At 36.0% G+C, this 15133-nt stretch overlaps 1 protein-coding gene across 6 annotated transcripts in view; it reads right to left on the bottom strand.

Annotated features, from left to right (window-relative positions):
• The window catches only part of PRKACB (protein kinase cAMP-activated catalytic subunit beta), a 68289-nt gene that overhangs the window by 14513 nt on the left and 38643 nt on the right, over positions 1-15133 (bottom strand). For 5 of the 6 annotated variants that reach the window (XM_071750581.1, XM_071750580.1, XM_071750585.1 and 2 more), the window contains 3 exons: positions 4230-4291; positions 3167-3295; positions 330-428 (listed from right to left, as the gene is read on the bottom strand). In XM_071750581.1, the coding sequence (XP_071606682.1) occupies positions 330-428; positions 3167-3295; positions 4230-4291 (290 nt within the window). Of the gene's footprint in view, positions 1-329; positions 429-3166; positions 3296-4229; positions 4292-7034; positions 7090-15133 lie in introns of those variants that run through there. The other variant, XM_071750582.1, reaches the window with a different exon arrangement.

Here is a 15133-nt window from a genome sequence, read left to right as displayed (position 1 = left end):
TAGCACAGAAATACATCCTCCAGTTTCTCTCCAAGACAGAATTCCCATAAGATCCTCACTGTACAAAAGCTAGTATCTCTCCAAAACAAGGGTAATATCTAAGATTTAAATTAAATTAAATTAATTTAATTTACTTAGAGGTATGCTTTCAATTATCATCTGGTGAAGAGCAGGAACTCCTGCTCAAGATCTGGCAACAGTGCCAAGTGAAGCAACTTTGAAAACAAAAATTAAACTACTGAACTATAAAAAGTTAAATTTTTTAATATCTAAGGTTTGATCATGTGCTTTTCTGAAACCCAAACAACTACTTGCAAAATAATGATTACCTTAAACGAATACTCCAGTTTTACAAGAAAAGGGAAGTTCACTGCTTGTAATATTCTCTTCTCATTCAGTGTGTGTTCTATTTGCTTCAGTTTGACAACCTAGGGGAGGAAAGAATATATTCCATTTAAGGACAGCATTTCATAGTTATTGATAAATTTTCCACTGTAAAAAAATCAGTTGAAAGCAAGCTTATAACTTTACAAATAGTGAAAAAACTTCTGTATTACTAGTACAAAGAAACTGCCAAGAGATCTAGAAGTCTAACAACATTTTCAAGAGTCGTATTAATGCAATACAGTTTGCAGATGATTCTAGAAATAGTGTTTCTTATTCATGCTGAGTATAGGAATCAGCAAGGAAAACATCTGTTTATGTTTTCCTAAGAATCACTTGTGCTTGTAATGGAGATACTTCTGCATCAAGATGATGGTTCAATAAAATCCATTTGATCTTTGTACCCTTGGCTAAGAAAGGCAGGAAATTGTGTCAGGCACATTTAATTATGAATTTTGTTATGTGTGAACAGAAGTAAATGGACTTGTTTTATACAGCTCACAATTTAATATGGAGAAGACCAAGGAGAACACAATTTCAAGGTTTTATTCTTCTAAACCATGGATACCTCTGCCAGACCTTTCAATGGGTTTTGCTTTTCTGCTCAAACTGCTTAGCAAAAGTATTAAAAACATTAAATCCTACCTCTTTAGGATCCATTATAATGTTAAGCTGCTAACAAGGCAGAAAGTGGCAGATTTCTGATCACTGGCCTTTCTCAGTAATTAACATTTGGTTAAATGGGCTAAATCCCAACATCGCACAATTCAATTATTTCCATTTTACTTAATCCCTATTGCATGATTTATCTACATCTTATTTTGAGATTGGCATGGTTTCAAAGTAAAATTACTTCTTTTTCTTGCACAGAAAACAAGAAGAAAATGTACAAGAGTGATCAAAACAAGTCTGGTTTTACATGTTCAGCAATCAAATGTAACTGCTATAAATAACAGATAAGCAATATATTCCAAATCTTACTGAAACTGAGTTTAAATTTGACTTCTGGATTCAAAAGTTAGTATCTATAAAAACACACTCCTATTTTAAAGTAAATGTCATACAAAAGAAATCACGAGTTAAACATATTAAATCTCTCTTGAATCACAGATCTTCAGGGACCAAATAAAAATTACACTCAAATCCCCTCATTTGGGAGAAGTATCCCCTTCATCCCTAAAAAGCTATGGTACTGCAAATATCCTGGCCATTAAAACAAGCAGATAAGATTTTAGTCTGATACTGTGAAGCATTCAGCAGAACTGCTAGCCAAGATTTTACCACCCTCCCTCCATCTTCTGCTGGCTATACTGGTGCATGACAGCAGCAATACCACAGGCTGAAGTTACTCTTTGATGCTGCATAATATCAGACTGGAGCCTCAGATAATAGGGCTTTGCTCACATTTAAGCTAAGGCTCAGGCCATGTCCAAGGACAGCCTCCTGTAGATCAAATGATACCTGGTAATGGTAGATTCTCCAATAGTTTGTGTCTCAGATTTTAAAAATAATGTATTTCCAGAAAGAACTACATTATGAAACTAGCCAGGCAATCCTATGTTACAGCATTCCTAAATCAAAGCAGACAAAAAGGAACCAGACACACTGAACTATTGGCTACATCAATAATTTTTTTTCATATCCTGATGAACCAAGAGTACAACTGGATAACAAAGGGACACACAACAGATTTTCTCTTAAGTGAAATGTACATGAAAAAAACCAGTCAGACTGAACATTGCTTAGTTTCAGGCATTTGTACATTTTCTACAATATATAAAGTAATAGAAATCCATTCTCCCTAAACCATTTCCTATTTTTTACCAATTAGTACAAGCTACTAGTATAACATTAATATATTATATAATACCTAACAAGACTATACAAATATGTGAATATATATGCTAAGTTGGGTTGAAAAACTGTGTATTTCATTAAAGCAACAGTCCAGACTTCTGATAATAGGCAAAATCATATTTTCTATTGTAAGATGGATAGAAACATCTTTAATGCTGTGAACCTCTTACTGCAAGTTCACTGTAATAGTTCAAGTATGTGATCTTTTACTTTTCCCAAATAATTTTGTGGCTCTAGTTATAGTTCTCTTTGTAGCAGCAGTGAGACAGTCACCATGCCCCTTGTTATTGCAACACTCCCCTCATGACTCTGCCAGCCATACAGAGGTTAATGATGGGTAACACAGGTAGAAATGGTCTGGGCTGTCTTTCAGTTGTACTATGTTGGAATATCTTTTAAAATAAATTGGATATTTTAAAAAGTAAAATTTAGAAACCATTGTTATAGGAGAATGCTGATGTTTAAAAAAACTGAGCTTTTCCAATTAAAAATATATTTCAGGATTGACATGAAAAGTTAAGCTTGTTTTAGTTTCTTCTTGTCTGAGCACTTTAAAACAGTCTTTAATTAAATGATGTACTACTCAAGATCCAGAACCTTAAATCATATCTCCAGAACTTATTTTTTTAACTACAGCAGTATTTCGTTTTCAAAGAATATACCTGAGAACATTTTATTAATGCCTTGGACACAAATTAGAGCCTCTTTACCCTGCCATTAATTTTATTGGGTGTTGTAAGAAAGCTACAGAATCCAAACAACTGAATCTGCTGGCTAAAAAAAGACAGTTAAGTGTTTAAAGTACCTTCAGTGTCTAAGTGTGATAAGCAAAAGCACAGAAAGTTCAACAGTTTAGTCACAATTAGCAGATCTTTATCTACATCAAATGCTTGTACCACAAAAAAGCCCTATAAATTACACCAACCTTCTGTTTATCCAGTATCTTCATAGCATAATACTGTTCTGTGGATTTATGTTTCACCATCATAACTCTCCCAAATGATCCTGTTCCAAGGGTTTTTTGCCTTTCAAAATCATCTAGGCCGGCAGTATTCTACAGGTACAAAGATATAACAACATTATTTACAATCTAATACCCAAAGACAATTTTAACTGTATGAACTGATTTATGAAAGAATACTGAGTAAAATCACATTTATCAAAGACAACTATGGCCAACTATACTGTTGTTATCATTTCATGCCTGTTGAATTTTGGTAAGATATTTTACGCTGCACTCATTAAAACAGAAAACTTAACTGAACTACATCAACATTTCTGTAATTTGTCCTTACAGATGACACATGCCTAGTAAGAAACATTTAGCACTAAACAGATCCTGAATTTAAAATGCAGATAAGTAACCCCCTCATGTTTCACAAACAAGAATATTAAACCCCAAGCTAGAGACATGGAAGTGGTCTGGAGAGCATAAAACAGAGTAAATTTTCTCAGATATTCATTACTGTAGGATTTCAAATGCTGCTTTAAAAACAATGACCCTTCCTCAAAAGCCCAATGCCTAAGTTCAGCTTTCCAAAGATTTCTCTCTTAACAAGCTCTTTAACTTGCCCCAAGGCCCCAGGCAATAGACTTAATACCCTTAATTCTCCTTAACACCATGGGAGAAATTATTAAGAAGGTAAATTACAGATATGCCAAAGCTCAGTGTTACAAAAAGCCAACTAGAACATGCCAATAGATTTAAAGTCTTGTCATGTAGTTGGTGAACATAATTTTCAGTACAAGAAAGCTGTTGATCAGTATAAGGACTTCATCAGCTCAAATCTGGAAAAGAGTCTTCGCTGAGAAACTTCAATGACAAAACCAACATTCAAATACAAACTCCTTTAAAAATTACATTAAGTTTATTTCTATTTTCTGCACTGCTCATTACAGATTGATAACACACTGATAACATTATTAAAACAAACAATCAAACAAAAGACACAACAGAGAAAATTACTGAATGCTTAAATGACTGATACCTGAGGGGGGCTCTCCCATTTTCTTAAAAAGTCTTCTTTGGCTTTGGCTAGGAACTCTTTCACTAAAATACACAAAAATAAAATATAATGAAAATTAGTGTAATTCATCATGGATGTAATGGAGATGCTTTGTTAGCAGAATACGTAAACTTCATTATTAACTTCTTATTTCAGCTCGTAATATGCTATTTTAACCATGTATGAAAGCAAGCACCAACGCCTCTATGAGTTCTACAGTATCTCCAAGCGACCACTAAGCTTTCTGGAGTAACTACATAATTCTACACAAATTACTTAAACTACACCAGCTCTAATAAGTCACAATACTATATAAGCAAGCAGGCTTTAAGGTGATGTAAGATGTTCTTAATTCTGCTGGGAAAAAAACCACAGGCACCTAACATCCATAAATAGCCATTCCACACAGACAGACTTTTCATCAATCTTTGTTAAATGAGATTGACATTATGCACTACCAGTTGAAAAAAATGCAAATCTCATTGCTTTTTCCCCCATCACCTTCATTTAAAGGCTGTTTGCAAGCTCGGGTACCAAATGGACAGCATTACTGCAAGCAAAGACAAAGCACAGGGCTACAACACCACCACACATTAGGCGTGCCCACAGTCAGAGAATATAAATATTAAGTATCAATTTTCTTTTGAAACTGAAGGAACTGGATAACAGAAAAAAATCTGGATGACTGTTTAAAATGTGCACCAACATATTTTGTTCAGATTATCTTCCAGCTGTTCTATTTTTTTATATCAGTTATCAGCCAGATCAATGCAACTACTTAATACAGTCATAAACGAGAGGTGTTTCAGACATTGTTGTGGTTCTGAAAGAGTCACAGAATCAAGAAGAAAATATCATACTGTTTTTGTGTTCTCTGAATCATTTCACATACTACAATGTTAATAATAGTGGATTTTCTGTACTGACGTTCTGCCATGAGCAATTTCTAAAAATACTCAGCAACGTGCCAAGATTATTCTGGTCACTATCTGGAAATACATGTTTTAGCAACTGTATTTTACCTTCTCGTGGTCATAAAAAAATTGGTTTTTAAGGGATTGTAAACTATCATCTGATAAATCAAAACTTTTTTGTACTTTTCAGAGAATATTAGTATTTACACAGAGAACTTTAAAAAAAAAATCTCTTATTATTCTACTACTGGTATGGTTACAGTAGCAGTAAAAAAAAAAAAAGGCAGCCCTGAAGAAGGCTTGTCATGATTTTTTGTTCGTTTGTTTTCCTTTTTTCACCTCCTTAAGTGTGCTACTTGACTCAATTATCACAAAATACTTAAGGAAGTGTTTATGGCTCCTCCTGTCACTGGCTATGATGAAGTAGCATCACTACAATGGAAATTACAGAAAAAATTGTAAAACTCAGTAATTTTATTTTTAGAGAAACAAACAGTATCAGTCATGAGAAACATATTTATTACTCTAAACTTTTGGTTAAGTAGAGTAAGAAAACTATGTCAAGGGAACTGTTTTATATTAGCATTGAAACTCACTGAGTTAAAAATGTCTTAGTGAGTAATCTGTAAAACTTTTGTCATATTTATCCAATGTGAGGAAAATATTTCCATTGTTTTTATATGATGAGGGTTACTCGTGTAATGACTTTTAATCATTCTAATTTGAGAAAAGGACAGGATTTACTGTGGCATGGAATAACTTCTCAACATAAAAAAGGATAACTATGTCCAAATTAATTCCTGATGATCCTTCTTCCATTAGGAGAACAGAGATGACCTGATAAAGTGATGACTACTGACAAAATTTTTAAACCATCAATTTATGACAAAGTCTCATGAACATGACCTCTTATTGACAAGAAAAAAACCAAGACTGTCATTAAGGTTATAAAAAAGCTGAGCCTTCAAACTTAAGTTGCTGTAGCTTAGAAATGAATGTTAACTTTAACAATGTATAACACAACAAAAACATCAAATAATTAGTCTCTTTTTTTTCATGTTTTTACAGTACATATGTCTTAAATAACCCATTGTTCATATAAATATTTTAAGTTTCCACTTTTTACATGGAAATATAAATATTCAGTACTTATAAAAATATACAGTGACATTTACATGTAGTCATCTTTGTCTCCATTCTACTACTGGAATAAGTAATACTAAAAATTAAAAAAAAAGCCACAACCTCTCCTTCAACAGAACTTCTGCTTTATTCTATTTTACTCACTCTCTAGTTGGAAAGCAACACTGAACATACATTTTCAAAACAAAGCTACCTAATGGCTCTCATTTATCTCTAAAATAGCTATATATATTTAAAATTATTTCATATTCTGTGGTGTGCTTTATTAGAATTCTGTTTACTTCCTAATGAGAAAGTGTCAACTTGTGCCTGGGTCTCATTGTCAGAGGCCACGTGGGCTCCTACCCCACACCACCATAGAGCAGGTGCCTTTCAACAGAATTTTGGCAACTTAAACACATACCCTTCAGTCACTTCTGAAAACAGGACTTAAAATTTGGAATAGGATAGGTACTTTTGCAAATTACAGCTCAATAGGAAATCATTAGCTCTTGCTTCAGTTAATTTCTACTTTTCAAGTGCAGAATCAAAATTTACACCAACTGGATGGTAGTGGATTTTGGTGTTATTGTGATGATGCAAACAAATGGGTTTGTTAGATAATAACTTAGTTTTCCTCAAGTGCACATTTTTAGCCACTTTACATTGTTACAATGCAACTCATTTGCTTTCTAGTCTTTAAATTGTTCCTAGTATCTGACTTTGGGCACTAATGAAGGAATGAGCATACCAAAAGTCTCTATAGGTTCCCCAAGGGTTTGCAGGAACATTCACCCACACAGATGAGATGATGAAGAGAGGAAAGAAAGAGAAGAAAAAAAAAAGTTTTATGCATTTCCACAACAAACACATAGAAAACACAAATACATTCCACCCTTTTCCCTCCCCACTCAAGAACGGACCCTGTAATAAACCAGCCCTTTCCCACACAGACAGAATGACTCATGCTAAATCACAGAATGTTTGAGCAAAGAAATGAGGGGAAAAAAAACAACAAAACCCAAAGGCAGCTAAATTCAGTATGAAAAAAGATGATGCATCACAGAAATAAGCACAGCTTACAAAACTTCAGGAGATCAAGTTGACACATTTAATAATTAACCTATTACAAGACACACACATCCAAGGAACTGATGCTAACAAAAGTATGTTTATCTATCCTCATTGCATCATGCTGGATTACAATAAAACCTGTAATCGGGTGATCTTCCCACTGCTTATCACTCTGTTCCAAAAGACAGCATGTGTGAATTGCATGGCATGTGGTAGAAAGCACAGAAATGGCAAACAGCCTCCAAAAAAATTTCACAAGTAAATTTCAGTCCTATTACCCAACAACAGCAACAAAACCCCTTGAAAAGTCTGAACTGCACAGCTGAAGGTGCTGTGAGCACTCTGGGATGCATACAAGAATCCTGTATCATCACCATACAAGTATGATTTATTTTTGTAAGGACATCAAAAAACCACAAAAGCCAGGGAAGAGCTGTCGATATACAGGTTCCCATAAGCACTGAAGAGCAAGGCTCACTCGTGTATGGCTGAATAAAGTGAAGATGAGGATGCAAGGAGTGCATGCCAAGGCCAGCAAACTGACCCAATTTGCTGGTTGCACTGGTACAGTAGAAGCAAAGGAGGCTGAAACAGAAAGCTGCTGCTCAGGAGAGGAAGGGGAGGGCAAAGCACAAGAACAGCACAGGCACAACGAGGGCCAGAGCAGTGGTCAAAACAGCTGGAAGCATCAGGAAGGACACCAGCTGGACCCAGGGAAGATGCACAAATAGTCAGGATATTAGGTAAGCACAAACACACAGCATAAACCTAGATCTTCATGAGCAGCAAGAGCAATCATTGGCAGGAGAAGCAAGATTTATGTGATGCAAACACCCAAAGCATATAGTAGGAAATCCAGAGATTCAGAAAAAGGTGGTAAAAAAATAGGCTAGACAACTTTTACAGTTTCTGGTGGCTTTAGGTCAAACTCTGGTCAGAAGAAATGCTACAGGTGCACACAGAGCTGGAGAAAATATAGGCTGTCCCCTTGGGTCTCACAAATGGCATGAGACTGGGCCTGCTGAGATCTGTACTCAGAACCAAGGCAACATGGTGATAAACAGGGAAGTCTGGTGAAGATATTTTTAACAGAAGGGAAAATCAAAATCAAGAGGTCCTTGGCATACAAGAAGGCATTAAAACAAAACAAAAAAACCCAAACAAGTGAAAAAACCCTACCACATACAAGACCAAAAACCCACCCCCAAACAGCAGATTTGTTATCTAACAGTACCTAACACAACACACAGTATTTTCGTTTTGTTTCTTAATTAGCTTTTGCATGGAAAGTTAGCAAAGTTATTAAAAAATTGTTAACAAATGGTATATGAGTATTTTATAAAGTACTCTGGCCTAATAACATAGTTTAAAAACAAGTGTATCAGAGGTAAGGTCCTGAAAAAAAATTGAAAGGTTTAGGACCTCAGTTGTGGGAGCCCAGTGACAGCAGAGGGAAAGGCTCCAATCTGAGGAAGGAGCAGTCCTGAAGAGTTACCATGAATTACTTTGCCATTCTCCCACCTCCCACGTGCAGTGTATTTGTTATTCTCAAGCACATCTCCCACAAGAGACAGCAAACCAGAATTTTTCTCTTTTTGGGGAAAAAAAAAAAAAAAAAAAAAAAAAGTAAAAAAAAAAGTATTTGGATAGGATTCATGGCAAGAAAGCAAGAATTAAACTGATTAAGACTAAACATTGGGCACCACTACAAACCCCCATCTGCTGTGCTAAATGCCAATCTCTGCTTGGTATTTAAAATGCCCTTTATTAAAATACAATTCAATTTCTGTTCCAACACTGTAATATAATCACTTCAAGTCTAGAATTAAATGGGCTATTTAATTAAATCTCCACATTTCATTTAATGGAAAAATAAGTATGTATTAAGAGATTATGGTAAATATATGTGTATATTTCATTTTTATAAAAGCAATATTTGTAGCCTTAAACATTATTGAGATGTATTTAGATGCCTCAGTGAATCCTGTGGTTATGGTACCACATTTCAGAAGAAGTGAGAAGTGTATGACTCAAGTCCTTAGTCCCACTCTTACACCATTAATCTGTTGTCTTAAATATCTTCAGATTTCTCTTTTGAAGAGCAGGAAAAGCACTGCAAGGCTAACAGCCAGATTTTTCTACTCTGGCAAGTCTTTGAAAATAAACACAACTAAGTGTTAATACACTCAAAGGAAGTCTGGTGAGAAACAATTACAATTTCAATTGCTGGGAAACTCTTCAAAACACAAACTAAAACCTATAATTTAAATGGACTATCAACAAGAACAAAATGCTTTGTTTCTCACAATATCAAAGTGGTAGGGAAAAAAAGTCCCATATGATAGAAGCCTAGTGCAGGGCAAGTCAACCTTATCTGAACATTATGGTGGCTCTGCTGTGAAAAACTGTCCAGCGAGAACTTTCTCTTGTTTCTCCTCTAAGAGATGCAAAAATCACAAGGGCTAAATTAATAAACACAGCATCAAGTCAGTATCTCACTTATTCTCCCCACACCCTTTTTTTTTTTTTTTTTTTTACTTTGAGAGCAAAGTTTTGGTCTTATATTTGTTTAAACATTATGTTAAAAACTGGTGATACAGAGCAAATTAATGTATCCCAGCTGCAATAAGAACCTTCAGTTAAAGAAAGCCTCAAAACACACGGAGCAGTTCTTACAGAGCTCATTTGCTGAAATACAAAACCTAAAAGTTCTTTGTAAATGAAGGATCACATCAAAACTATTAACTGTATACAAGTTTGCAACTAAAATTGAAGTGATAATAATTAAACTAACCACACACTGTGAACAGTTCTGTGGAATACTTTTAAGAAACGGAGGAGAGAAGGCCATGGAAAAAACATGGAGAAAAAGGAAGAGGAATGGAATAAACAGTAAAATAAGAGCAATTACAGCTGCAGTGCCTAGAGGCTAGTAGAAAGCACTAGAATCTTATTTTTGGGGGGTAACATTCAAGAATTAACTTGGAATGTGCAGCAATTGTAAAATCCAAATTGTTCCCATCCACCAAAACCCAAAATTCAGAACAAAGGCAAATTTTAATCCTGTCCACAATTTTGAAGTCTTGAGCTAGACAGTATTTTGTCAATCTTAAAAAAGCAAAGCCCTATAAAGAGCAGTGAGCCTTGCTAATGCCAGAAGTACAACCTAAGTGAGACCACTCTCCACTCTGGGGAGGCAGAAGCAAACCAAGCTTCTTAAAATATCAATCTCTGAAATTCTGTTTTAAAAATTCCAAACATATAATGTAAATCAGTAAATTTATTTGGTCACAAACACAGTAAAATCTCATACTAGCTCTGCTCAGTAGAGCTGTAGATGCGTATGCTCCAATTCAATAACTTCCACTACAAATATAGGATTACAGAAACCCTCTGGTTTCTTAATCTAAAAGAGAATCCAGATTCACTGTTAGTAAAAATTTACAAATTAACATTCATTCTAAAAAGTTACTCCTCAAGACACACATAGGTAAATGCTACATTTTCCAGCTACAGCAAAAACCTCTCTTCCACTATGCCAAAAATCTGAAACAAAAAAAATCAGAAACTATGAACCAAACTGGGATTTATTATTCCAATCCTAAACCACTGAACATGCAAGTCCTCCTCAGTGCAGTCAAGCAGAACAGCATCATATGAACATCCACGCATGGGACACAACACAAAGTCTCTTGCAGGTACTGATGGGAGAGCACTGTTCCATCCCCTCAGGTCTTTAGGGTGGCACTTCTCTTCCATGCCCAGGCTTTTCTTTGTAATGAATGCATTATTAGTAAGCTTGTGCTGATTGATTAGAGTTGATTTGTTCCAGTTCTCTAAAATTACCAGTGAGAACTGACATCCAGTTAGTTTGGGAATATGTTAAAACAGTTTTGGCCTAAGGAAAGGAGTTGCTCCAATACTTCCTTTCTGCCCTTGGAGTGTTCATTGAAGGGAATTATTCCAGACTGCCAGAGACAACACAGTCACAAATCTGCCTCCTCTCCTGCAACAATCCACAGGCTTTGTGGCTTAAAAGTCAAAGAAATAGCAGTTTTGTTTGTTAGGATGCAGTTCAGTGTTCAGCTTGGGCTGGTATAACTAACTAAATAAATAGGTAAATAATCAAAACAAAACAGTCCTGTCCTTGCACAGTCACTGCCTCTCTGTCACAACCTTCCTTGAAAGAGCAAAGGCATCTTTGTGGCTGACTGCCAAGCCAGGTCAGGGAATTAGGCCAGATTCAAAAGTAATGGGCACAAGGCAGGGCAGGACAAGGGAAGCTCATTTTAATCCAAACCAGCTCCCAGTTCTTTTGATCACATGAATGTCCTCCCGGGGTGAGGGAGAGGACAGGTGGGGTAGAAATGGTCAAATATGTGGCGCAGAAATGGGCAAATACATGGGGCAATAGAACTGCTCCTTTTCCAAAGGAATGCTGGTTTGTGCTAAAATTGCTGAAAATTTAAACCCTTCTGTTTCTGCAGTGCATGCTTCCATGGTTACCATGTAAAAAGGAAAACAAAACAAAAAAAAAAACATTTTAAGAATCAGTTCCAACAACAAAACTTGTAGGACATGACTGTAAAATACCTTGCAAATGTACCACATTCTTGCGTAAGCATGGTTATCAAACACTAATAGTTAAATACAAGTATAAAAAAATCATCACGTTTTCCTCTTACAGTCAAAAGCATGTTCCAAGCAAAATGTTTATGGCACCTGCTGCAGATTTGCTCTGGCTAAGCTCTCCCCTTCTCTGCACTGTTCAACCCTGGGTACTTTCCACATTACTGCCCCACCTTCCCTGTCTGTTAAAGTTCAGGGACCAAAGAGGACAAGGTATTACTGGACAGCTATCACTGAGAGAATGTTTCATGATTGATTATTAGAAACAGTAAGCACAAATCTGCAAGGAGTTCTGATATGCATATTTGCTGATAATTCCCTGCAAGTAGGCAATGCTTCTCATAATATTAGATATACTCTTGCACAAATACCTTTCTCTTCAAAAGTAACCCAAGTTTAACTTAACTATTTTTTTCTCTATACTGCAAACAAAACAACTGCAGAGGCTGTTCAATGTATGGATGCATTTTACAAGTTACCTGAAAAGAGCAACTCTTGATTTGCTCTTTCTTTTTTCAAGTGTTTCACACAAGGCATCAAAATAATAGTAGATATGCCAATATCGGCCTAACTGCACTCAAGTCTACGTCTACTTTCTGCAAAGCTACTTCGTCCCATGTCTCACATTAACAAAACTACCCAGATTTTCATATACATGTGCTGGAATAATTAAGACATCTTCATATCTGACGGGATAAATCAGAAAAACAGCTCTTCATCTTTTTGCAAGATGAGAGATTCTGACACATTGCTATACTGACATATCTCCCAGAGAACACACTTTCAATATTTACAGGAAGGGGGTTGCCTGCAGTAACCAGCTAAGCTGGAGAATTTCATTTATAACCCTAAATAGCAGAGACTGACTTCCTGAATAAGGAAGTCTTATGTAAATAAACACATTTCACAATTCAACACAGAGTGAACAACAAGTTTTTGTTGGATCATGGCAGGCAAGAAGTAGGTAAGAGTTTTTACTATATAGTCTGATCAAGAATGGGACTCTAGAGACCAGCTGGTTCAAGCCAGTGCTTATTTGGATAAAAGGCACACATAAAATTTGCACAGAATTGAGTTGCAAACACTATAAAAAAATTTAAATAAAACCCCCTGAACTGCATGAGTTTTTAATGGATTGGGGAATTTGTCAGCAACCAGAATGACAAAAGATATTACCAAAAATATTATTCAAGTTACTAAACGGCCTGTAAGAACCTCAACAGCGAAAGGTGGGAAACTCTTGTTGTAAACTTTGGCCTGCAGCAGCAGTACCAGCAGCAACTCATTACATAAGCCATATGTTTGTAAACTAAAAACCAAGGAAGAACAAAACCTTTCTGGTAACAAAATTTACGTAAATAACAACAGGGCCTCAAGTAAGTCACAGTTCAAGAGAAGCAAGGTTACAACATACCAAATCTGCTTTGCTTTGGAAGAAACCCCAATCTAATTAAAATATTTTTTTTGCTTATATTTGAAACAAAGCACCCTGAGGGACTGTTCACGGTATAGATGCATTTTAGGAACTATACCAACACAGTAACTCTTGTGTTGCCTTTTCTTTTCTTCAAACCTTTTATACAAGGATCAGAACAAAACATGAACCCAGGTCAACCCTTAAGACATTATCCTAGTCTGCTGTCAGAGTGTAGGTAATAGGTAACATTGCAGAATTTCAGAAAGGAAGAGACCATTAGTGCCAAGAGATGCACATAGGAAGATGTATAGTTCTGTTTGGCACCTGGAAATTTCCTGGCATGCTTCTATTTTCTAGTTTTTTCAGCAATGAGAATAATCAGCTCCTACTTGTTGACCTTTGCCCCTAAGAGATGTTCCCAAAAGAACATAACCAAGATATTTACACTACCTGCCTTCACCCTCACTCCTGAAACACTTCTGCTCTACAGTTGCACACAAAGCTGAACAATAATTCAGGAAAGTCTATTAGCATTGTTCAGACCCTTTTCCTCATATTGCTCCATCTTCCTCTACATGTATTTGGTAACTACTACCTTAACAAGTATAAATTTCTGTATTAGCAATTACCTCTATTTGCAGTATTGGAAAGTCCTAGCCCCATAACCTACTTTGAGATAGTTGGAAGTACTAAGCTTGTTCCTAGCAAAACAGATCTACAACAGAAGCACCTTTCACTGTGTTGGGGCTATTGAAGTTACTTGGCCTTCCTGTTTTATCTGTTCAAGAATGTTCTGTTGTTTAAAGTAAAAACTGTAGACCAAAGGAATTAAAAACCAGTTTTTCCTTCTTTGAAATCTTTCCAGGAAAAAAAAAAAAAAAAAGTATAAAAAAAAATTCATATAACAGGAATTCTTCTGGGGGGAGAAAAGGTTTGAATGATAAGCCAATTGCACTTGTAGCTGCAAAAAATATATCACTTTTTCATCAAGGTTTCACTTGCATCTTGGCAATCTTTCTCAAGAAGAGCATCTGATTTTATCCACTGACAGGGTGTAATGTAACACTGCTGCAGTGAAGACAACCACAAAGGTGCACCAAAAAGCAGAAGTGGTTTAAATGGGGAAATGTTTACAGCAAAGACTTAATCTAATCCTCACTTGATGGAGCAGGAGACCGTCACCTTTCACTTGTCAAAATTAGACTTCTCATTTATAGATCCTTTTGACTGGGAACTGACATTTGATATTAGTTACAGATATTTATTTCTATTTTTAATGGAACCAGGAGCCTGGATGTCAAGATATATGAAATCTTCAGATGCAAATTGTGGAACAAAGCCCCAGGGAAAACAAAACAACCACCACCCCCAAAAAGCAAACGACAACCAAAACACCTGTGACCTCTTTTCCACCGAGCTTTTAAGAAATTTATTCCCTTAAAATGACTCAATTATAACAGAATATAGAACCAAACCAACATCCAAGGCAGCAAAACTCAAAATTCGTAAAGCTGATTTCCAAAAACCGTAATTCCTGTGGAAGCCACAACCTGACTGTGTGATGGTAAAATCCGGTCTGGTAACGGGTTAAATAGACTCTGACCTCAGGAGGGATCTCTCCAGCAGCACAGGGAGGCTGAGGAAGCTCAGCGAGTTTCACTCTTGCTTTCCAGAGGCTGAGCAGGGGTTGGAGGTCCCTGCAGCAGGCGTGAGGAGCACAGAAGGGAGGC

Source organism: Heliangelus exortis, chromosome 8, assembly GCF_036169615.1.
Source record: "Heliangelus exortis chromosome 8, bHelExo1.hap1, whole genome shotgun sequence".
Taxonomy (NCBI): Eukaryota; Metazoa; Chordata; class Aves; order Apodiformes; family Trochilidae; genus Heliangelus; species Heliangelus exortis.
The sequence above is the reverse complement of the archived record's forward strand: the minus strand, read 5'-3'. Positions and strand labels throughout refer to the sequence as shown.